This window comes from Zeugodacus cucurbitae, chromosome 6, assembly GCF_028554725.1.
Source record: "Zeugodacus cucurbitae isolate PBARC_wt_2022May chromosome 6, idZeuCucr1.2, whole genome shotgun sequence".
In the NCBI taxonomy this organism is placed as follows: domain Eukaryota; kingdom Metazoa; phylum Arthropoda; class Insecta; order Diptera; family Tephritidae; genus Zeugodacus; species Zeugodacus cucurbitae.
Window position 1 is genome coordinate 793,912 of NC_071671.1, and position 24,457 is coordinate 818,368.

Genomic DNA, 24,457 nt, shown 5'->3' on the forward strand with positions numbered 1-24,457 from the left:
ATAGAAGACAAATACTCTGTCACTTATGTTAAACGCTGTGAAAAATGATAACGGTCTTTTCAGACACCTTTTCAGTCAAACGAACTCTCCTCTCACCTTTTTCTTTTCCATTCAGCGCTGGCGGCAACCCTTAACGATTGTTTTGAAATTCTGCAAAACATATAAGCACAACAATGTAAACTCATAAGCAGCTGATTGATTACTGGAAATCGTTTGTGCGTTCGCTTATCAGCCTCCAAGCGCAACTCTAGTCCATGAGTAGGCAGGAGAGTAATGTTTGGAAGAAGCTGCTTTAATATGAAAACCAAAAGGTTATTTGCAGTTTTCATAGCTTTCTCTTCAGCACTTCTTGGACTACTTGCACTGGTTGTATAAATATTGCCAATATGTATACGTTTTTACGCACATACACCTATAAATCAGTCGGTCCTAATTACACATATGGCGCCGATAATCTAACAGGTACTGTCTTCACTTTAAACTTAATCAAGTCTTTGCGCAACAAACTGATACTAATTATTTATATTTATTTTTTAACCAATTCTCAAATAACTTAATCTGATTTCATACATTTTTTGACTACCATACCAACATGTAGTCCACTAAAATGCTCAAAGTGAATTTTCGACGTTTTTCAACTCTAAATTCTTTAAGTTAACTAGTCAATCATTCAACTGTTGCCATTGGCATCAAAAATTACAACAACAATAGCACGTGTTACAATTATTAAATATTGGCTTAGCACCTAACCTAGCACCTAACAGCCACTTTTGGCCACTTAATCGTATACTAGAAATTTCGTTTGAAAAGTTTCGGAAAGTGATATATTTTGGTACGAGCATACAGAGCATTGAATAGATATATACCCAAATTATATGTATATTGGTTTATATCGGAGTGGAACAGAAGCTATGTACGAATATAGGCTGTTCCCAGCTATACCATCGAGTTTCTCAAACAAACCCGTTCAATATGATTGAGCTCCACTTGATATCCGTTGTTCCACCAAATGGTTAAATATATCGACTGTTTACTGAATTTAACACTCTTCTGTTCTGTTCTAGCGGCTGTCAGACTAGTCGTGCTTAGCAGACTGTGTTGTCAAGATTATCACGCCAAGATATCAATGCAGCGCAACTCATCAACAAAAGTAGCCGGCCATTAAGTGAACTAATTGCGTTTCTTCGATGAATTTATATAAGTTAGGAGCGCTGGCACGCACCAGTCGTCATAGCGCGCTCGTCAGTCATGTATCGCATTACGTATTGGGTACTTTATGCTCACCAGTGTTACTCGCTCTTCCTGGGCATATTGCGTTTCCATTATGACTTCATCAACAACAAAGCGTACACCACGAGTTTCATCACTTATTACAGCGTTGCCGTGAATGTGCTGACTTTGACGTCGTTGCCTTGGATCTACTACACCGCTCTACACACATTGTTACAACACGAACGCGTAGGCCTGCTCGTCCTCTACATGTTCATAGCGACCAAAACGCTGCGCTTGCTGGCCGTGGCACTCGCCATCGTCTACAATTGGCAGCGGCGTTGCGAGATTCTGGCGGTAATACGCTCCATCAATCACCTGCGTTGGCATTACTTCTCGCGCTACGCAGTGCCGTACGTGTGGCAGCGGCGCTTCGAGTTGAAAATCATAAAAAATGTGCTTGCCGGTGTACTGGTGGATGTCTCAGGGCTCATTACAGTGTTTTACGCATATGAGAATCGGATGAGTGCGTCCTTCGTTATCAGCAACGTGTTGTTCTCTCTCATCTCGAATATATTGTATTTGATTATGAACCAGTACTACTTCGCCTTACAAACCGTTATACTCTTCGGCAATATGTTGAATCACCAATTGAGTGATATTATGAAATCGGCGGAATTTGTGGCAGAACTCCGTTACCATCGCCGCCTCCGAACGCAACTCAAAGCGCGTTGCCTCATACTGAGCCGCGAGCTGGACGAATTGGCGTCGGTGCATAAAGAGCTGCAACGCTTGGCCCTAACCATAAATGACATTTTGAAGTGGCAAGGTATGGGCGTGCTGATCAATATGTTCATTTTCAACATCTCCTTAATATATACTTTATGTGCGATGCTGTGGGCCGGTGAGTTCACAATAAGCCAATCGGACTGGGTCGCTGTGTTGCTGGGCATCTCATACGTGGTTTACATAGTGGACGTGTTGGACTTTGTGGGTGCGATACTTGAGCACATCAACGTTTTTCAGAGGACCTCTTTAGATTTGGCGCAGCACACTTCCCTGCCGCTGATGGACACGCAGTTCGAACGAAGTGTGAGTAAAACCTTTAAATATTAACTCGAGTGAAGCTGAACACTGTCTATAACTACTCCTTAGATAGAGAAATTCCAACTTCAACTGTCGATAAACCAATATCGACTGAGTATGCTGGGATTATTTGAATTCAACAGCGAATGTGCGTTCTCAATGTTTGCTTCGGTGGTGGTGAACTCTGTTTTAATAATACAGTTTGACTACCAATATTTCCATTAGAACCAGAAGACCACATAGATAGAACAAAGCAGTTACTACGCACATTTTGGAGAAACATCTTTCTCAAGCTAATTTTAGCTGACGTCTCCCCGCTCTCCGTACAGAATTTCTATATAAATATATGCATCCATCTAAATATTGGATGTATATCATATTCTGGGTCTGGTGGTGAATGAGGACAAGACGAAATATCTCCTGTCATCAAACAAACAGTCAGCGCACTCGCGTCTTGGCTCCCACGTCACTGTTGACAGTCATAACTTTGAAGTTGTAGATAATTTCGTTTATCTGGGAACCAGCATTAACAACACCAACAATGTCAGCCTTGAAATCCAACGCAGAATCACTCTTGCCTACAGGTGCTACTTTGGACTGAGTCGCTCATTATTCCCGTCCTGATGTATGGCGCTGAAGCTTGGACCGTGACAACATCCGATGAGACGACTCTTGGGGTTTTCGAGAGAAAGGTTTTGCGCAAGATATATGGTCCTCTAAACGTTGGCAACGGCGAATACCGCAGACGATGGAACGAAGTACGATTTATACGACGACATTGACAGAGTTGAGCGAATAAAAAGACAGCGGCTACGCTGGCTAGGTCATGTTGTACGGATGGAAGAAAACACTCCAGCCCTGAAAGTGTTCGATGCAGTACCCGCTGGAGGAAGCCGCGGAAGAGGACGACCTCCACTCCGGTGGAAAGACCAAGTGCAAAATGACCTGGCTTCACTTGGTGTTTCCAGTTGGCGCCAAAAAGCAAAAAGGAGGAATGAGTGGCGCGCTCTGGTGGATTTGGCTATAATCGCTTAAAGCGGTTCCTACGCCAAAAATATCTATTCTAAGTCAATTCGTGTTTATTCGACACTCAAAGCAGCAAATGCAATTTGAACACTTTACTCGCTCAAATCACTCTGGAAATTGATTTGTGGTTGCACTGCAGGAATAAGAAAACCAAAAGATATCACAGAAAAGCAATTCTTATTGCATCAATTCGGAGGGAGCACTGAGGTAGAAAGAGAGAAAGATGACAATGTTAATTCGACTGACATGGCAACACAAAGCTGAAAATATATATGTATATATATACTCGGACAACTTATTTCTTAAACTTGTGTAATCACATTTCAGAAAAATTTCAAAGCATCTAACACCATATGGAGACATATATTTTTGTGTATGTTTATTTGTAAATAGCATTCTTTAAAAATTAAAGAGTTCTAAACTGGAGACGTAACTTCCTCAGCTGGAACAGCAATGTCTCGAATCTAACGGTAAGGGGTAGAAACACTTAAACTATATAAGTTGGAATTTATTAAGAATCTTATAGTGAGAGCAATAAACTATTTAGCAGCCAACAGCAACCAAATTCACTACCAGCTTCATCGAAGCCACTAACTACAGCGCATTTGTGCACTGGAGACTCCGAAAGGTAGCTTCTATATATAATATTCACAGCCACTTCTGACTAGAAAAAAGTTGAAATCAAGTGTTGGCTTCCACGAAACAAAAAACAACAAGAAATAAAACGGATTAAACGGTTTGGTTCATGGGATTTTGTTTGCATGCGTCCTTTTCACCTTGCAAACCTTTCGTATAACGGTTATATGAGAATGTACGTATTTAGATAAATGAACATATGTGAATGTAAGTGTGTCTGTGTTTGTACAGAGAGGTAAACTTGTACATACAAAAACAATTTGAACGAGCTACAACACCTGTAAACACTTGTTCGACGTCACGAGACACCTGAGAATACATTTTAATCCTTTGCTGCCGGCGAGAAAGAGGAAAATAAATGTGGAATAAGAAAAGACGGACGATAAAAAGTCATGTAAAGATTTGTGCTGTAACAATTTGATCCCTTCTCAGAAACTTCAAACAAAAATAAAAATCAATTATAATTCTAAACTCAGTTAACACATTTGCCTTGGATTATTTGTTGTTTTAATAGATAAAAGGAAGTGAAGTCACGTGGGTAAATTGTGAAAATGAAAGCATTTATATGAAACAATACGATTTGTTACTAGATCATCTGAAAAATTTAAATATTTAATCTTTCATTTATTTGGCTTAAGCTTCACATAGTGATTATATTATTTTCTAACTAGCCGAAAATTTCAAAAGTAATACGTTTTTACACACGCTTCCATACATACGTGTGTACTTCCCGTTTCTTGTGTGGGTTCATTTAAAAAAGTAAAATGAAGAAAATTCGAGCATGAAATTATATTTTATCTGTAAGGAGCTAAATCTTGATTACGACCTCTAGTCTTTGGTGTCCGATGAAGATAGCGGAATAACACTTTACACCAATATCGATAACGATTACAGGAAACGGAAGTCTCATAACGGAAGCGGATAAGATACAAGCCGAAGTCTTCTATGAACAGGAAACATTTATGTTAAGCCCTGAAGCTAACGCTGCTTCCTTCACTAAGCACTTTCTGGAGATGGGACGTTTCCTGTCCAATTTCGCTCTATATCGAACATCCGTTTCCGGTAAAATATTTCCGGTTCCGTCATATCATTCCCATATCTGGTTCCATCGGTTATCCCATATCTTGTTCCAGTTGGCTCATTCCGTTTTCAGATGTCCCACTTCCAGTTTCAGTAATCAATATTCAGTCACCCATTTCCGATCCCGGCAATATCGTTATCCATATCCGTTTCCGGATGCCCCATTTCCGGTTCCGGTAACATCATATCCGGTTACCTCATGAGGTCAATGACCCCACCCTGATCACGTGATGGCATTTCAAGATCACGTGATATTTTTGTTTACAGTTCAATGACCTCGCCCCGATCACGTGATGTCATATCAAGGGCACGTGATATTTTTGTTTACAGTTCAATGACCCCGTCCCGATCACGTGATGACATTTCAAAATCACGTGATATTTTTGTTTACAGTTCAATGACCCCTTTCCGATCACGTGATGTCATATTAAGGGCACGTGATATTTTTGTTTACAGGTCAAAGACCCCACCCTGATCACGTGATATCATTTCAAGATCACGTGATATTTTTGTTTACAGTTCAATGACCCCTTTCCGATCACGTGATGTCATATCAAGGGCACGTGATATTTTTGTTTACAGGTCAATGACCCCGCCCTGATCACGTGATATCATTTCAAGATCACGTGATATTTTTGTTTACATTTTTGAGTGAGATCAATGACCCCACCCCTATCACGTGATGTCATTACAAGAACACGTGATATTTTTGTTTACATTTTGGAGCGTGGTCCGATGGGTCCGATGTCTTTCACTCGGATTATTAAGTGAGCTTGTGTATTTCTAATATTTTGACGATTTTAAGTTACAAATTAAGATTTCCGGAGTCTTTTTGTTACCCTCACCTGGGAACTATTTCCAGAAAGTTTAGATTATAGCAATAGATATAGCCTATGTTACTCGAGGTGAATGCAGCTTTCGAATGGTGAAAGAAGTTTTGAAATCGGCACAGTAGTTTTTGAGCTTATTCATTACAAACATACATACAAATCTTTCCTCTTTATAATAGTAGTATAGATAACAATATTGTTGATAATATTACTGTCCTTTTCAATTTTGCTGTTGCTTTGTGCAATTTACTGGCAACGAATTTCAAACAAAAATTCATGAAATTCATATCTTTAAGCAAATGTAATCCGTTTAATACATACGTTTAATATTCCTGTATTCAGTCTGCTTGACAGCTTTTTAGCTCTCGAATTTATTACTTCCATAACACTCAACGACAAGGATGAAATGGATCGCATTAACTTGTCAATGTGCGTTATACTAACTGCATAAGCAGTCGCGGCGTGTGTGTTTCATTCCACCACAGGTAAGCGAAACCAACAGGGCACACGTCAGGTGCATAGCGTAGCAAATAAATAATAAGGGATAATCACAGTATTTGGAAAATGCGGCAATGCGTGGATTTATTAAGTATAGGAATGAAGAACTTTGAAAGGAGAAAGATATTTTGCACTTTAAGTAGCAAGTTTACTCAAGTTCTTACTGCATTATCAATTATCGGTTTTAAAGACCATCTGCAGCTCGTACGGTTCCCACTTCTCGGTAACATTAAAACGCTGGAAATCTATTAGCGGTTTTTGCATGCCGTTCAAGGTTTGGCCATCACTGCTAGCGGAAAATTAACTTCTTCGTGTTTTGTTATTGTTTGAGCTTGAATTTGAGTTTCTTGTTTTTGCTTACATTTCGCTGGGATATCCACGCAGCTAAATATTTGCAGCAATTATTTTCGTTTATTTCAAATATTTGCCAGCACTTTTAACACTTAGGCGTTGTTTACAGGCGTTAACGCCGCAGACAGCACGTGACTACGCCAAGTCGCAGTGTTTGTTTACGTTGAGGAAAAGTCACAATATTTTGTGATAAATTCGGAAGCTTCGAAGTTTCATCGCCAAACAAAAATATTTACATTTGTTGTGCCTGTTTTAAAGTCATTTATTTTCGTATACATTTTACAAAATATGCATTTTACAATTTTCATATTGAATTTCACACTGAAATATACAGGTGTGTTCAAAAAATAACGGGAATTTGCTTTTTTATACAATCCAAAAATTAAAAAAAAATCCCATTATTTTTTGAACACACCTCGTTCATATTCCTTACTTTTTTGTTTTTTCCAATAAGGCTTTAAGATCAAATATAATTATTAAATTTGGCGACCAGCGTACAGAGCGAATGACCAGCGCTCTCATCCAAGCGGCTTTGTATTACAATAAATAGGTTTTTTACGTGGCAACTAAAAATAGTCGTCGCTACCGTTACATGAATACATGTTGTAATTACTTGAAATAAACACATATGTGAACGACTTAGTAACGTTCCAAGCTATCCAGCGAATATCTGAAATGTATTTTGAGAATAAAATTAGCAAATAAATTGTAAACATACTCGTATCTAAGGCATGTGAGTGTGTGTGTCACACATTCCATGAACTCTACTCATGGCGCGCAAACAAAAGCTTACATCCAATTTTATTCTCTGCAACAGAGTTTCGTTTTTTTACGATTTTGTCACTGCTTTACTGCTGGACAATACTAACACTATTTCGCAACAACAACTGTACATGTGTGCATAGAGTGAGTGGGTTGAATAGTTTTGAATGCGAAAAATTCCAAAAATATTTACATTTGCCACTGATTGCGCTTGTGAACGTGTGTCGGTGTGTCTGTGTGCCCTCGTGCTAGGAATTTTGAAAAGAGAAGGGAATGAAAACAAATAAAAAATAAGCGTAATCAAATCATCTCTGCTCATCTGCAGAGTGAAGGATAATAAAGGAACAAAGTGAAAATATATTCGCCCGAGGGTCAGCGTATACAAACGAACTGCGCAAACACAGGAAATGGCCAGCAGGCGGCGGCACTGTTTGGTCAAATGACAATAGATAATCGCACAGCACAGCTCTATGCTGTTGCTGTTGGGTTGATAAAAATGAAAAACGAATATCGAGAAACTGACAGCTCGCGTAGAACAAGAAGAGGAAGGGTCGAAAAGGAATGAAATGAAAAGTTTCAACTGTCGAGATAAAGCGGGGGAATGGCAATGTTTATTAAAGCTGATGAAAATCGGTTCGGACCCCTATAAGAGCGACAATCGTTTCTCTTTGGAATTGTGTCAAACAACAATTCCTGAAATATATATTACAAATTAATTTAAAAAAAATGTGCTATTTTGCATTAAAATTTTAACAGGTTTCCTCTTCCGGAAGTGGGTACTACCTCTATTAGGTAAAATAACATTTTGACTTACGATTGAAGCGGTGGGATATGAGCTCTACAGAAACAGTTGCTATCAAATATTTTCTGAAGCAATTTCCACATAAAGCTGCTTCAAGCGCCTCAGAGGCTTGGCAATATTGTATTAAAGAACGTTGCCATGGATGTGTAAAAATCCAGTTATTATCAGCAGTAACGCAAGCAGGTTGTGGCCTTGATTTATTTACGTGGAATTTTGAAATTTGAAACATTTCCAGTAACACGCTTTCCCCAGCGCCGCAGTTGGTGTGGTGTGGTGAGGTGTGGACGGAGCGCCGACCGTTTCATTAATCTTCTGCGTGTTTTGCAATAAATTAAGGCGGATTTGCATGTAATCTGATCAACGGCAATCCGCACACTCTGCACTTTATTATAAGCGTAACGGTTTCTTTTTTTTATTATTACTTACAAATTATTGAGTATCCTTGCAGTCAATGGCTTGAGAGTGAGAAAAAAGCAGCTTCGGTGTTTGTTTGCATTTGTGTCTGTTGCGTTTCATTATTTATTATTAGCATAAATACATTTACTTTACTTATGTTTACATATAGATAGATACATATACATATATATATATATACAAGCATGTGTTTGTGTGTGTGTACTATTTACTCGCTTAAATTACTTACAAACAATAAGAATGTGGTTGAAGGGAATGTTGCCATATCGTCGGCATAAAATGAAATAAATTAAACAGTATGCTTAAGTCTAACACAACAATAATATGTGTGCATGTATGTACATAGGTGTGCGTGTGCACAATTAATCTATTTTTACCGTGTATTCACATGTATGTATGTGTTCATGTGCATATCCTCCGGATCAACACGTTCGAGCTCTGTGATGCATTACTCGCTTTTCCTTTTGTTTTTGTTTTGCTATTTTTATATACAGTTAAGTAATTGTATGCTTACCGCCTAACAAAAAAGTACGGCGCATATGCAAGTTAAACAGTTATCCTTTTTTACAAATACACGTATATATATATATATATATTCACAGTTAGATAATTAGCAATTACACATATACACAGATATTCACGCATGGACTCGCATATACTTTGTATATACGGGACACACACGCTACAACAACAAACGGATTTAATGTAAAAAGTCTTAACTCTATATATCTATATGTATATCTAATAATCGGTGCACAGTTAGGAAAAAGTGCGTAAGTTCAATTAAACAAATTACAAAAATATTCCTCTTTTTCAGATTATATAATTTGAAATTTTTCCATATAGTATTATTATATACTCTCTAAACTAGTTATTAAAATATATACCATTCTCAACTCACACTTTAAATGTATTATTATTATTCAAATATACATTAAGCTTACATTAGCTTATACACTGACGAGCAAAGCTGTGCTGTATACATGGGCAAAAAGTTTAAAGACATAGTAACATACATTCGCTTGAATTCATATATCAGGAGATAAAAAGAAATTAATCTCTTTTGAAATGGGTTTTAAAATGCCATATTCAACTTTTGCTCGACAAACTATTTATGCCAACCGGAACTTTATTATATTAACATAAATAGTTACAAACAGCTCTTAGACTCTTGAGCATAGTGAAGCGACTCCTCGGCTAACTGCAAGTAATGGAAATATCAAATTCGTACGTAAACACCTGTCCTCCAATTCGCATTATTCTTAGCTTAAATCACTGCTAAATCATAGCTGCACTATGCGCCCGTATTAAGGACTCCAGTCAGGTGGCAACCCCCTATGCTCGCCTTTCAACTTAAATCATAGCGCTTCATTGGTATGCATTTAATTGCACTACACAATGCGATTTCTCATCATTACAATAACACTAATTATGTACAACAATAACACTAATAAACTTAATCGCCATGATGAAGGCGCGAGCCGAGCCACTCATTAATTTATCTAAGAACCTCATCAAGGTAGTACATGTACACGTAACGACATTGGGTGTGTTGTGCCGAAGTGCGTACGCGTATGTGTGTGTGTATTCACAAGAATCTCACAGTGCTCGACACATTTAAAGAAATTCGTCCGCTTGCAGCATCAATACCACCGTGTCTCACCTCTTGTCGCTGGCGGCGCCCACGCCGCTGCCGCTACCTGTACCGTTGTTCTGCACGGCGACGCTGTGGTGCAGCTGCATGGAGGCTTGGCATTGAAAGGCGCCCTCAGCGCTAGCTCCGCCGCCATTGGCGCCGCCCCTATTGTTGTTGATGTGCAGCGATGCGCGATTGTAATTGCTGACGGTGGAGCGCCGCATCGACATGATGCTCGTGTCCATCATGCCCGTCGCCGTGGAGTGTTGGCGGAGGTGCGGCTGCCGCTTGATGCACAAGCAACACAAATAGCGATTGAAGTGCTGCCGAAACACGCCGGAGACGCAATACAATGCAACGGGATTGACGCATGAGTGCATAAAACTGTGGATGAAAGAATAAAATGATGGGAGATTGGAAAATAAATTCAATTAGTACAATGATGATGGCTGAATGGACGCTGCGGCATGAGAATGATATTCGTTTAGTTTTCAGCTGCCGAGGGTAATGAGATACTCATATCATGGCTCAGGTAAAGCTCAGTTCTTCAATTAGCCACTAATTATTTTTCGCAAGCACATTACAATTAAAAAAATTAATAAATTTGAACTCCATACTCGTTCACAAATTGCTTCGCTATTTAAATCTTTGTATGTAATAACTAAGCACACTTCTAAGTCTACTTTGTTACAATTTAAAAGTAATTTATCTTGCATTCAACACAATGCAATCGTCTGCTAATAAAAGCCCAGCGAGAACAAATGAAATGAAATTTTCCAGTTTAATTAGATTAAATTGCTGCTCGATCTGCTATCTCCATTAAATCTACATTCATTAGAGCAACAATGACAATAACATCACCAATTCTTCTTCTCTCTTCTTCCATCTATTCTTTTTCAATTACAAATGCTACTTGCTTCTTGTATCGTAAAAATCTCAAACACTTGTGATTGCAAATGATGGCCTTTGAAGCTGCTCGCCCCTTGCATCGCTTCTATCCCAGCGCTAAGCGTTTCTGATAAGGTATAGGAATGCAACGAAGCAGTGAAACAGAACCGACAGTTAGAAATGTAAAAAAATGCAAATACATATTGACTTTAAGGATTCACGGAGTCGCCTATGGGAACTAAATCGGCGTAATATGTCGCACTCTAAACTTTTAGCAGCTGTCGGAGCTCATGGAGCTAATATAAGATACCCGTCTGAAACCAGATACTTCTAAATAAAATGGCGGCGAATTCAAAGACTAAAGTAAATGAAAGGCCTAAGTGATCAGAATCGTATACACATACTTATTTCCACTGGATCTCCTCAAAACATATTTTCTTCTGGACTGTCTCACTGTACATTCTCTAGTATCCTCCCACAGATCCTCAACAGCATTTCCAGCACTTTTTACACTTCTTACTTACCTTGCACAGAATCCAATTATGCGAATGGCGTGCCAGAAGTCATCAAAGTCCTCTTTAGCCGTGGGATTTAAGTGGAACCACAGCTCGAATAAATGGTATGGGAAGAAGCAGACGAAAAATACTAGAAAAAAGAAAGATTAAATATATGGTTAACCAACACTTCTTTATTTTGCATTTAAAAAATCTGTATTTGTTGTTTTATTTTCCATATAACTGTTTCCAGTTTTCCGTTCGTTCTTTTAACTCTAAGCGCCAGCAGACGCGAGCTTTCACTAATCTCCTTGACAAATCCAACTAGCAACCCACAGCAAATGGATAAAAACTTCCGTTCTGTAGCAACTCCATTGAACTTATATGTGTGTATGTGTGCTTGAGTCATTGGGCAGCAGAATAAGGAACTTCATTGCAATCGCCCAGAGAGAGCTCGCGGTGGATGGAGTACTCACACTCCACGACTTCCAATGACATTTTCGCTAAAATGAATAATGTGTGAATAAATAATTCTCTGCCTCTATAAATAACTGAAAACGAAGCTGGCGTTTTAAACAAGCGATAGTTATGGTGGAGCTCTTTAAATGTACTCTTGAAATTATGTTGAATATTTCTGCATTTTTGCCACATATGTAAGTACTCACCAATACTGGGTCATAAAACCTTTACATAATACAAACAGTTCGAAACACATTGTAGCCATCAAATTCCCCTTTCACTCCCTCCTTCCATTGCACCCATGCTCCACGTTCAAGCTTGCAGGCGCAGATTTAATTAAAGGCTTCTCCAGTTGTGTCATCTGACGACTTGAACATTTGAACACTGCACTCAGCACATCAATCTAATATAGCCTTATGCTAAACTCTTCACAGCCACACACAAATCCCCTAGCTCACCGTCCCCACCCATACCAATTTATTTCCGCACCATTATTGCATTTGTAGAGCGAATGCACATTATTTGATTTAGCTCGTACGTCAACTTACTCACAACAAAGGCGACCACCATTCGCGCCACGTGACGACGCGCTCGCGCCTGCGACCGGCTTTGCATGCCCAACGCCTCGCCGGGCATTTCGCGTGCACTAGTGTGTAAACGCTTGGCCATGAGAATGTACAGGGCACCGATGATGGACAGCGGCAGTAGATAATAGATGAAAGCCTTGCAGATCACCGTGTATCTGCAAAAGAATAAGAAGAATAACTGTCAGAGTAAAGAGAAATAACTGTTATATGTCGCCACTAGAGGTAGGACAATTAGAATAATAAAGCCTTTGTCCGCATAATAACGTCCATATTCCATTCCTACCCATGACCAAATGCCTCATAAGTGGAAAATGTTCCCTCAATGAAAATAAAATGTTTGACAGAGTGAATAATCCAATGTAACTATATTGCTTACATTGGGGCTAGGAGAGCGCCTAGATTGGCTTTCTATACTTTAACCAAAACATTATGCAAATATTTTACTAAATTTTATCAAAATATCTCACACATTAACCGATATATTCGACAAACAAATATTCAGATAAATACCCTTGATCTCTCGCAACCATTAAAATTAAAATAACCCTGACCTTAAATGACCTATTAAATATGACAACAAATCTGAACTCACTTTACCCCCCAAAATTAAAGACACACCTGAACCTACATTACCCTTGAAAATTTAAACCAATCTGACTTCACTAAACCCCTCAAAATATAAGCAAAATGACCGCCGTGAATCCATAAAATGTAGATAAACATGACCCAACATGACTTTTCCAAATAAAATAAAGCTACACATGACCCTCAAACATTAACATTAACCTCGACCAAAATGTAAATAAACCCCCGTCAAAGGTCTTTTACATTTTGGTCAAGGTCATTGACCTTTATCAGGGGTTTGTTTCCATTTTGGGGTGAGGTCAATGACATTTAGTCAGGGCTTGTTTACATTTTGGTCAAGGTCAATGAACTTTGGCCGAGGTTTGCTTACATTCTGGGGTCAGGTCAATGACATTTGTTTACATTTTGGCAGATCAAAGACCTTTGCTCAGGGTTTGTTTACATTTTATGTGGTCACATAAGATCAAGTTTTTTTTAAATTGTGAGGTTTCATGGCAGGTTTGTCACAGTTCAGGGTTGTTGATATTTTAAAGAGTGTAGTCGGTTCACATATTAAGGTATTGCGTGAGATTTTTTTTATATTTTGAGGGGTCCCATGAAGTCAAGTTTGCTTATATTCTATGGTTTGAAGTGACTTCTGGTTTGTTTAAATTGTGAAAGGTCATTTAGGGTAAGGTTTTTATACATTCAATATGTAGGCTAATGTGAGAGCAGCCTTTTTATATTTTGAGTTTAAGTTTCTTAAAATGTTATGGGTAGGCTTATTAGATAGGCTTTCTGGAGATAAGCTCAATATGAACTTGACACTGATTTTTTTTGCCATCATTACTGTGAGACATTTAGGTTCTCTTAAATATTAGAGGAATGCACACACTTTTTCATTTCCAGCGAAAGTATACTCAAATAAACAATTGAATTGCTGGTGACCCGAAATTACTCAAGTGTACCGAGAACCAGCTTACACATGCTGATATGTTGAAGAACATTCACAGATCTGATTGCAAATCCCATGGTAGCTTGGCGGAGAGCTAAAGTATAAGCAAATGGTAAACGCAAGCACAATCGAACAAACACATGGGAGCACTGTGAGCTGTGTTAAATTTGTTAAACAAACACGATCTGCTATGTGGGTGAGTATTTGGCTTATGTGTTCCACATCTAAACGATTTTTCGATATTTTCAAAACGGCTCCGTTGTGTACATGCAGTCATAAAATTGTCAATAAAACTTAATGCGCTTAACGAAAATCAATGGTAGAGGCGAAGCATTGAAGCATGTAGCTTGTCATCGATACCGTTATTGTATTTGCATGCTTTCGGGACACAATAAAAGTAAGAGTGAGAGAGATGGAGATGGAGATGGAGGAAGAAATGAGAGTGAGGGAAAAGCAGTGCGCCTGCTGCAAAATGAACAAATAAGTTTAAATTTGATTGGCAGCAACTCTCGAAAGATAAAAATCGAAAGATAGACTTTATTTTGGGCGAACTCACTTGGCATAGGAATCACTATTTGTGCGGTTACGTCCGAATGGTGAGCAAACGATAATTGTCAAATTATCGCTATTCTTGCTTGGTTGAATGTATATCTCTTGGATGTCGGACACAATAAAAGATGGCGCCGCCAGCAGAATGGCCACAATCCAGATCATGGAGGCGGTGAAAACGGTCAAAGGCTTTGTCTGCAAACAGAAAGCAAAATGTAAATGTAAATGTAAATTGTAACAAATGTCATTTCATATAAATGCAAAATTCAACACGAACTATTCATGAGCACAAACTGTCGCTCAGCGGCACTCACCTGCAATTTTCGCAACGGATTCACAATAGCGAAGTAGCGCTCGCCAGACAGGGCGGTCAGTGTAAACACCGAGACACCAATGGAAATGTCTTTGAAGGACTCGCTGATGCGGCACATCTCGGCGCCGAATGTCCAACTCTCCTGTGTATAGACGATGCAGGCCAATGGCACACAAATGATAATGACCAGCAGATCGGCCAAGGCCAGCGACAGTATATAGCTGCAACACATTGTCAGAAGGCGAAAGGACAAGTTGATAAAAGAGAATTCACATATAAAATTTAAGTTATACAATATTTAATTTAAATGGCAAAACAGCACAATTGAGAAGAAATAAATTTTAGCAAAATGTAAACAGGCAAACATTTCTTATTTATTTATTTCACTTCTAGCTTCTAGCTTGCCAAATTGAAATTTCGGTTATATGCAAATAGTAATATTACAGCGCGAACGCCCGTGGCACTCCGCTATGCATGTGCTGCGTCATTTTGGTATTTCCTTTTTCGTGGATTTTCAGTATTTTATTTCGTGTCACACGGCGTATGAGCGACAAGGCATGAAAATTGAAAAATTCCGCCGAAAAACGTAACACTCATACGCCCAGGCGAACCCTTTGAAATAGTAGTTTACCGACTCAAAAAACATCTCCGTTGAAATCTCCTCTCCTCTGCAATCAGCGGTGGAATTTCAATGTCCTAAATTTCCTAAACGCGGAAAGTAGATTTCAAAGGACCAAAAGAACAGAAAGGACCACAAGGCGGATGGGACGCAAACATAACCGCTCATATGAACTATTGCCGCGCATGCATTGAGGTGCCGAAAGCAATCAGGCAGTGGTTCGTGGCGGCTTATCAACGCACAAATTGAAGCCACAGCACTGACGCACTGTCATTCGTTAAAATTTGAGGCGCAAACTTCGAACAAAGTGAAACAAAATGAGGGAACAGGTATGTTGTCGGGGATGAGTTGATTGAGATAAGAGCGGGATGCGAGGCGGGCGGGGCGCATGCCACATCAAAAAGTCACAAAATGAACGAATAAATCCGCACACATGAGTGGCGGTGGTGGCGGCAGGCGTGTGTGACCCGATTTCGATAAGCGACAGACGCGCACATCAAAGTGACGAGGCAGAGCGAAAACATAAACAATAAGGTAGGGAAGAACAAAACGTATGGCACAACAACGCCATCGACAATGAAAAAAAATCGACACAAATGTGGCGCGCGCTCTCCACTGAAGTGTAACTACTGCCTGTTGGGAGTGTGTGTGCCTGCCAGGGCGTCAGAAAGCCGCTGCTATGATGTGTTACTGCTATGCGCCATTGAAGCGCGAGTGCTTTTTTTTATTTTTCGACTGATGCGGCAGGTCTAGAGCTGAGCACATGATATGCCACACAGGAATTGATTGGTACCGGCTGTGTCATTACGCCATGAATAAATGCTCGATTGCCAATGCATTAGACGACTATCAAGAATATTCGCATACATAAAATCAACATAACTACGCCTCGAGTGTTGCACATTAAAGCAATGGCAATCACAAACCGGTATACTCGTAGACTCTAATGGCCGCAATTGAACGAGCCCGACACACAATTTAAAGCAAATGAATAATTAATAAGAGGTCGAGAGTCGATTTGAGTGCTGAATTGGGTTATTTTTAGCACAGGAGAGCAAATTTTTATCTGCGCAATTTTAACCTTCAAGTGGAGGGAGACGTTTAGCACTAGTCACACACACTTACGCTCGGTTCGTTTTAAGCTGCGCTCGTATCGAGCTGTCAACAGCAGTTATATAATTATGCAATAGTTGGGAATCACTGCCGGCAACTAACACCACTGATGACACTCAAACACTGTGCAGAGTTGTGTTTGTGTGCACTTAAACAGCCAAAGGACATACTTGACATGCGATCTATTTGTTATTCAAAAGCATTAGTGTCACTGCACATACATACGTATATATATATAGTGTATGTATATATGTCTGTGTGAGAGTTGGTAAGAGCACGTATTTTGCTTTATGGACAAACAATTTCAAAACTGTTGGCATTTGTGTCATATTATTTGCGTCTACGAGCGCCGGTTGCAAAGCATTTGCTTGTTGAGTCTTCGATTGTGTTTGCATTTGAATTTGAATTTTGGTGATAATGGAGCTATTACGGTAAATAGTTCATTTTACGAAGCGAGCTTCAGAGAATATTGCCAAATCAACGAATATGCGATGTGTGCTTTGGGTTTACAGACACGAAGTAAACGAATGTAGTTTAGTAAATAAAATGGTGAAAATAATAAATTATATTTCTTAGTTAGAATATAAGAAAACACTACGATACTGAGGGTTAAAATGAACTTGTCTCTTCAAATTTAAATTTTGATTTGATTAAGATTTCGATACACGCCTAATTGTTTTAGTTAGTATGTAAAGAAGAATTAAGTACAAGGGTCTAAAATAATTTTCAAGATAACCCTAACTTAATTAAAAAACGGCTTTAATTCCGTGGTTACTGTCGAAATCAATGTACTAGTGCCATATTAAGACAAACTTAAAGTTCTTTGAATGTTTTGTTTGATACCACAGTGGTTCGTAAGAGATACCGTTAGAAACCTTTTCACAAAAGAAACTTTATTATTGTAACGGTACAGGCACCCCTCATGCACGCACAATTACTTTTAATTGATTATTACTAGATATTATTGAACAATGTTCCCCAAAACTCAAAGACCCACAAACTGTGGCAAGTACAAACTGTCAAAACTTCTCCACAACCCAAGCGTTTACGTTTCCGCCTGCTGAGCAAAACTGTTGATTGGAAAAACATTTTGGCAACACATAAATAAAATATAAGCCACAAAACACTTCGACTCAATACCCCCCTTCACCGCTGATCAACTTAGGTAGCCCACATTTATGGGCACATAATGTCTCGCTAAATTCAACGTTCTCGCAAAAGCACTTGCAGTTCGCCGACGTTTGGCTTTTGGCAACTTACGTGTTGGGAATGTTGCGCATGGAGCGATGCCGAAAGAATATTATCACCAAAGTGCCATTACCTAAAACGCCAACAATAAAGATGAGCGCAAACAACACGGTGATAATATAGGTTTCGGGTCGTTGTTCGGGTGGCACATAATCCGTGGCGGGATCGATGTCCGCATCATCGCCACCCAGCGCACTCTGGTTGCGCAGGCCGTCATCGAGGCTGAGGCTGGTGCTCGCCGCCAGCTTACTGATGGCAGAGGCCACGGCTTGGCCAGCGACGTTCATGTAGAGTGTGCGTGACGTTGTGGTCGAGACGTGTGCGGCCACCGGCACGCCGGGGCCGAGCAGCGCCGACACAAACATGCTGTGATGGTGAGTTAAAGTGTGGTGTAGTGGCTGACAGCGTTTCGCACGCTCTGCTTTATTAGGTTACTTAGCGGTTATCGCCTTGACTGCTCAGCTGTTCGGCGTTGACGGATGATTTGCCGCCGAGTGATGAGCGTAACTACTTACGGATATACGCCGTGGAATGTCAAATGTGTTGAGTGGGTTTTTATTATGCGCTGGTCGGTCGAGTAATAGCGCATATTTTGGCGACGTCTTTTCTACTTTACTTTACTTTTCGACTTTTTGGCTTGTTGTTGTCGGAATGTATGCTATTCATTGCATGTTATTCACTGCAATAAAAGAAGGAAGAAAAGAAAAAGTGAAAGCTTTTACAACCATCGGCTACTATGCGAGAGAATATATTTTTATACTTTGTTTTATTTAGATGTTTTTGTTTTTTGTGTTTTTTTTTGTACAACTTTTGTGCTCGTAATTGTTTAGTCGAGCTTACGTTAATGGCGTGGTTCAATGGATAAACGAAAATAAGTGGATTTCAACAAAGGCATTGATCACTGCGACCGACATAAATATGCGCGTAGATCCTTTTAGCACATAGAAATCCTTTTACTTACTACATAAAATAACAATAAAAATGCCTTACATACTCTCTCACTCGCGCACAACTTCAGAGGCACAATTAGATTACCCACGTTGTTGTAAGTTGTTGTAGTTTGTTGTAGTCATCGCAGCTAAACTTATCTTAGCGCTGTGGATAATTAGTCATGTCAGCCAGGAACAAAGCTCTCAACGACTTTGGGCATACAACTGGGAATAAAACAACTCAGCACAGTTACAGCAAGTATTCGTGAATGTTGTAGGCATTTGACGAACATTTGACATTGTTGTAATTGTTGTTGCTAAAGAAATTTAATGTTGCCTCACTCACCACGCCACTTTTAACAAATCTGCTGGATTTTATGTTGTATTTATGAGATTTTGATTTTGATGCGCTCACGAAACACAGATTAAAAGACGAGAAATCCCCTTTCATATGCCAAATTAAAGAATTAAGGAGCGTACTTTGGAGAATATGTCAGAAATGCTTTTATAAATTTTCAGCATTTCGGCTGCATGTTTGAGAGTAATGCGCGTCACTTTTGTAGACGTTGGCAGCTGTGAGTGAAGCATACAACTCACAGCTGCCAAACCATAAACAAGACGCGAGCTAATTGAATATCAGTTATGTGTATGTTTATATGCGGCGAAATGCACGAGACGTGTTCAAAAAACAACGGGAATTTTAAAATTTCAATTGTCCAAAAGTGCGGTTGTAAAATTTTTTTATAATGTTGATACTCGTTTATATGAAAATTTTACGAAATTTCCCGGTATTTTTTGAACACACCTCGGATGTATATATGTAACTGTGTAAAATATTTGGTAGATCACAGAAAACAGCGTTAATTTCAATTACATTCCCCAGTCAAGCACATGCATCAGACACACGCGAGCATTTAAAGTCAAAATCACGCGAAAGAAAGTGCATTTTGTGAAAATATTTGCATCGTCAGCAGTAAATTGGTTTTTTTCGCTCACTTTACTTCTTTCTCTTTGCTCTCAAGCAACTCTTTATTGCGAATATTTTGTAAGTCAATCGTCCTTGCCATCACCCCGCCTCACGCACGCACATACACGTCGTTTAAATTAAGTTGACATTTATTTGAGCAATATGTGAACGTGTAAGGTCGGCGCTTAACTTTAATTGCCAATTCAGCCACATCAGATGCGTACGACTCTTGCATTCGCCTTCACTGCGCTTTTTCACAATCTTTTTTATTGCTTGACTCCTCACATTGTGTGCGGGACTGTCGTGTTATGGTAATAACTGTTGTAATTACAGCGACATTAAGTGACAGTTATGTCGTGTTGCCATGAAATATCACTCATACGCCACACACCGTCGGCTATCATGTATTGGTGTAATTAAAATGGCACGTGAGCATCGCAAATCCAAGCACACCCACAACGCATGCACGTGTCTGCGCGTGGATAATGGAACACTAATATTGCACAAAGGCAGCGCCACACATGCTTATAATCGACCGCAACATAATTTTAAATATGCTGTTCGGATTATTAAAATTTAACGCGCAAATTCGATCCGCACCTCATTGTAAATGTTCCAATGAAAATTCCAAACTCATTTTGCAAAACCAAATGTTTATTGAACTGTAAACTAGCGCTATAAAGCAGCCAGTAATTGAATTTTGAATTTTGAATTGGGAAGTAGTGTTATTGACGTCGTTTTGAACGATAACAGCGCTTCGAATTACAGTTTATAACGGAGATTTATTGCACCTCACTGCACACAATTAATTCCGGCAAAATGATTTTATGCCGAATTTGGGAAAATCAGCTCTTTTAGAACACTCATTAATACTTCATTTAATTACCAGTGCCCGTGTCTGTTTTCGTTGTAAATTCGTTGTAAATGTACAGTTAATATTAGTGCAAATTTCAATGTAAAAATTCAAAGTGCGTGTTTTGAAAGCAGCGGCGCAGCATTCGTAGAAATGAATATCAAACTGTTTTTTTCTGCAAAATTTCCTCAAAGTGTCTCTAAACTTTTTAGAACTGCGTGTAACTGCTGGGGGGAATATGGAAATGATGACAACATTGACATTGTAGCTGCGTTATACGCTCAACACACTCTGTATCAATATCATCAAACCGAAGTTTGCTTAGTTTCAAAGATGGAATATATAATGACTTCTCATTAATTATTAATTTCCCTTTTGTAGCAAGCAGTTGCAAACTGAAAGCAAACATTACTACACAAATATTTCAGAAAGCAAAACATGGACATCAATTTGCTGATTATTTAATATTTACTGCAAATACACTACCAAGAACGCACACACATGAGCGCTTCCATTTCTCCGCTTTAATACAGCTCCTAGCATATGTGCACACACACACAACCACCACTCAACTACACACTCTGTTGAATTGTTGCCAACAAAACTTTAAAACTCAAACAACTTTCTGACAACACTTTCTATGCTCTCTGCGCTCCTCCCTCCGCCAACTTGTAACCATAATAACAACAATAATGTGTGCAAATGAGTTTCGGCAAGTCTGAAAAGTTATACTTTGGCCGCCCATGTATGTCTGAAACAACAACAATACAGAGGAAAAACTTTAAGCACTAAACTTAATCGATTGATCTTCTTGATATTTTAGTGTTATTGCATCGATTAGAAGTGATAAGAGGCAATTGACTGGTATATAAAAAAGAAGTGTTGGTTGGCAATCCATGGAAAGTGCCGAAAGTGAGGTTATGTGATTTTTGCAGACTATTGATTGATGATATTGGCTATTAATTTCCTATAGTTTTAACAGTAAACGCAATGTCATATATCGTTGCTATCACAACTTGAATTTATGATTTAATTTATTAAAGGTTCGCACCTTCAACATTTTGTTGTTGTTGTTGCCGAGAAGTGCCAGCTTATATAACTGTAACTGGAACGCATAATTTTTTCGCAAATGTCACCAAACGGAAACCGACCGCAACACCGCAATATGTGGCAAATAATATGGTTTTCTTTATAGGTGACTTTCACATGGCTCACATGGCGCAAGGCGAAACAAAAGCCATTTACTGTCAAGCTGTCATTTTCACTTAATTTTTATTTTCATGTGTGCCATAAGACACTTTCAAGCGTCTGTCAAGCGCAATAGAACGGAAATGAAACATTAGAACGTTCCTCACTGTTTCTCAGCATAAAAAGAAATCGCACGCATAGACATAAGCCAACTGCCAGAACCCGGCATAAAAAGCATTGCTCAGACAGAACCAGAACCAGCACTGACCGACCATCCTGAGCACCTGAGGCCCGACAGCGCCAGCACGTAATTTCCGCACCACTCACGCATACGCACACATGAGAATACACAGACATTCTGATATGAAACGAATGTGGCACAAAGGTGCATGCATAACGGTTTTACGCACCTCATTCAGAACTTTTATGACTATCGCTATTAAACAGTGATTTCGACAAGCCGTGTCCATGGATTTGAACATCAAATGTGTCTACAGACAATCTCGCTACAACTTTCACAGAATGTTTGTATGTATATATGACGTCACGTAGCTGCTTTGGTGCCGCAAAGTGGTGTGCTAAGTGCAAAAGTTTCGCCAAAGCATCTATGTAAGCCACAAAGTCACCATTGCCATAAATGAGAGAGTCAAGCATTTGCTATTAATTAGTAAAATTGGTTTCGTAACGGAGAATGCTGTGTGGTCAACGTGCATAACCCCTTATAGTACTTAACTCAAACACTTGTCGAGGTTTTGCGATGACATGCATTAGTGGTCAGTGGTGTACGAGTATACTGACTTAACGGAGTTCACACCTAAACGTATAATTGGATGATACCAACAATGATAGATAAGCAAGGCTAAAATTAATAGTGTTAAAGCATTCTAAGGAGAGCATTTTATAATTTCGAAGCCTCTTTTTTATAGCTCATTGGACTTTCAGCTGACTGACTGTGTAGGATGTATAAGTAGAAAAGATATCGTGCAATGCACCTTAAGTCAAATCTAGAATAATCCACACTTTTTTTGAATTCCAGTTGCTAAGCAAAATAATTAAACTTTTTTTCCACTTTTCAAAAGCAATAAATGTAAAAAATACCAATAATAACATACTAGCCATACTAGCTCCGGCTACGCACGGCGTTAAACAAACATTTCAAAAGTTATAAGTTTTTACACACGCTTCCGTTTCTTGCGTGGGTTCATTTAAAACAGTAAAATGAAGAAAATTCGAGCATGAAATTATATTTTATTTGTAAGGAGCTAAATCTTGATTACGACTTCTAGTCTTTGGTGTCCGATGAAGATAGCGGAATAAAACTTTACACCAATATAGATCACAATTACAGGAAACGGAAGTCTCATAACAGAAGCGGATATGATACAAACCGAAGTCTTCTATGAACAGGAAACATTTATGTTAAGCCCTGAAGCTGACGCTGCTTCCGTCACTAAGCACTTTCTGGAGAAGGGGCGTTTCCTGTCCAATTTCCACTTCCGTAATTTTGACGTCCGCTCTATATCGAACATCCGTTTCTGGTAAAATATTTCCGGTTGCTTCATTTCCGTTTCCGACACATCATTCCCATATCTGGTTCCATCGGTTATCCCATACCTTGTTTCAGTTGGCTCATTCCGTTTCCGGATGCCCCACTTCCAATTTCAGTAACCAATATTCAGCCACCCGATTTCCGGTTCCGGCAATATTGTTATCCATATCCGTTTCCGGATGCCCCATTTCCGGTTCCGGTAACATCATAACCGGTTACCCCATGAGGTCAATGACCCCACCCTGATCACGTGATGACATTTCAAAATCACGTGATATTTTTGTTTACAGGTCAATGACCCCGCCCTGATCACGTGATGTCACATCAAGGGCACGTGATATTTTTGTTTATAGGTCAATGACCCCACCCTGATCACGTGATATCATATCAAGATCACATGATATTTTTGTTTACAGGTCATCGACCCCGTCCAGATCACGTGATGTCACATCAACGGCACGTGATATTTTTGTTTATAGGTAAATGAACCCACCCTGATCACGTGATGTCATTTTAAGATCACGTGATATTTTTGTTTACATTTTTGAGTGAGGTCAATGACCCCACCCTGATCACGTGATATCATTACAAGATCACGTGATATTTTTGTTTACAATTTAGAGTGAGGTCAATGACCCCACCCTTATCACGTGATGTCATTACAAGATCACATGATATTTTTGTTTACAGGTCATTGATCCCGTCCAGATCACGTGATGTCACATCAACGACACGTGATATTTTTGTTTATAGGTCAATGAACCCACCCTGATCACGTGATGTCATTTTAAGATCACGTGATATTTTTGTTTACATTTTTGAGTGAAGTCAATGACCCCACCCTGATCACGT

General features: G+C 39.2%; 1 protein-coding gene across 1 annotated transcript in view; it reads right to left on the bottom strand.

Annotated features, from left to right (window-relative positions):
- Positions 1 to 8,749: 8,749 nt before the first annotated feature.
- LOC105213399 (neuropeptide CCHamide-2 receptor) overlaps positions 8,750 to 24,457 on the bottom strand; it is a 52,518-nt gene continuing 36,810 nt past the window's right edge. The window contains exons 2-7 of the mRNA XM_011186164.3: positions 18,132 to 18,798; positions 15,141 to 15,360; positions 14,834 to 15,021; positions 12,720 to 12,913; positions 11,743 to 11,863; positions 8,750 to 10,714 (exon numbers count right to left, since the gene is read on the bottom strand). Of these exons, the coding sequence (XP_011184466.2) occupies positions 10,354 to 10,714; positions 11,743 to 11,863; positions 12,720 to 12,913; positions 14,834 to 15,021; positions 15,141 to 15,360; positions 18,132 to 18,484 (1,437 nt within the window). The 5' untranslated portion in view covers positions 18,485 to 18,798 and the 3' untranslated portion in view covers positions 8,750 to 10,353. The remainder of the gene's footprint in view (positions 10,715 to 11,742; positions 11,864 to 12,719; positions 12,914 to 14,833; positions 15,022 to 15,140; positions 15,361 to 18,131; positions 18,799 to 24,457) is intronic.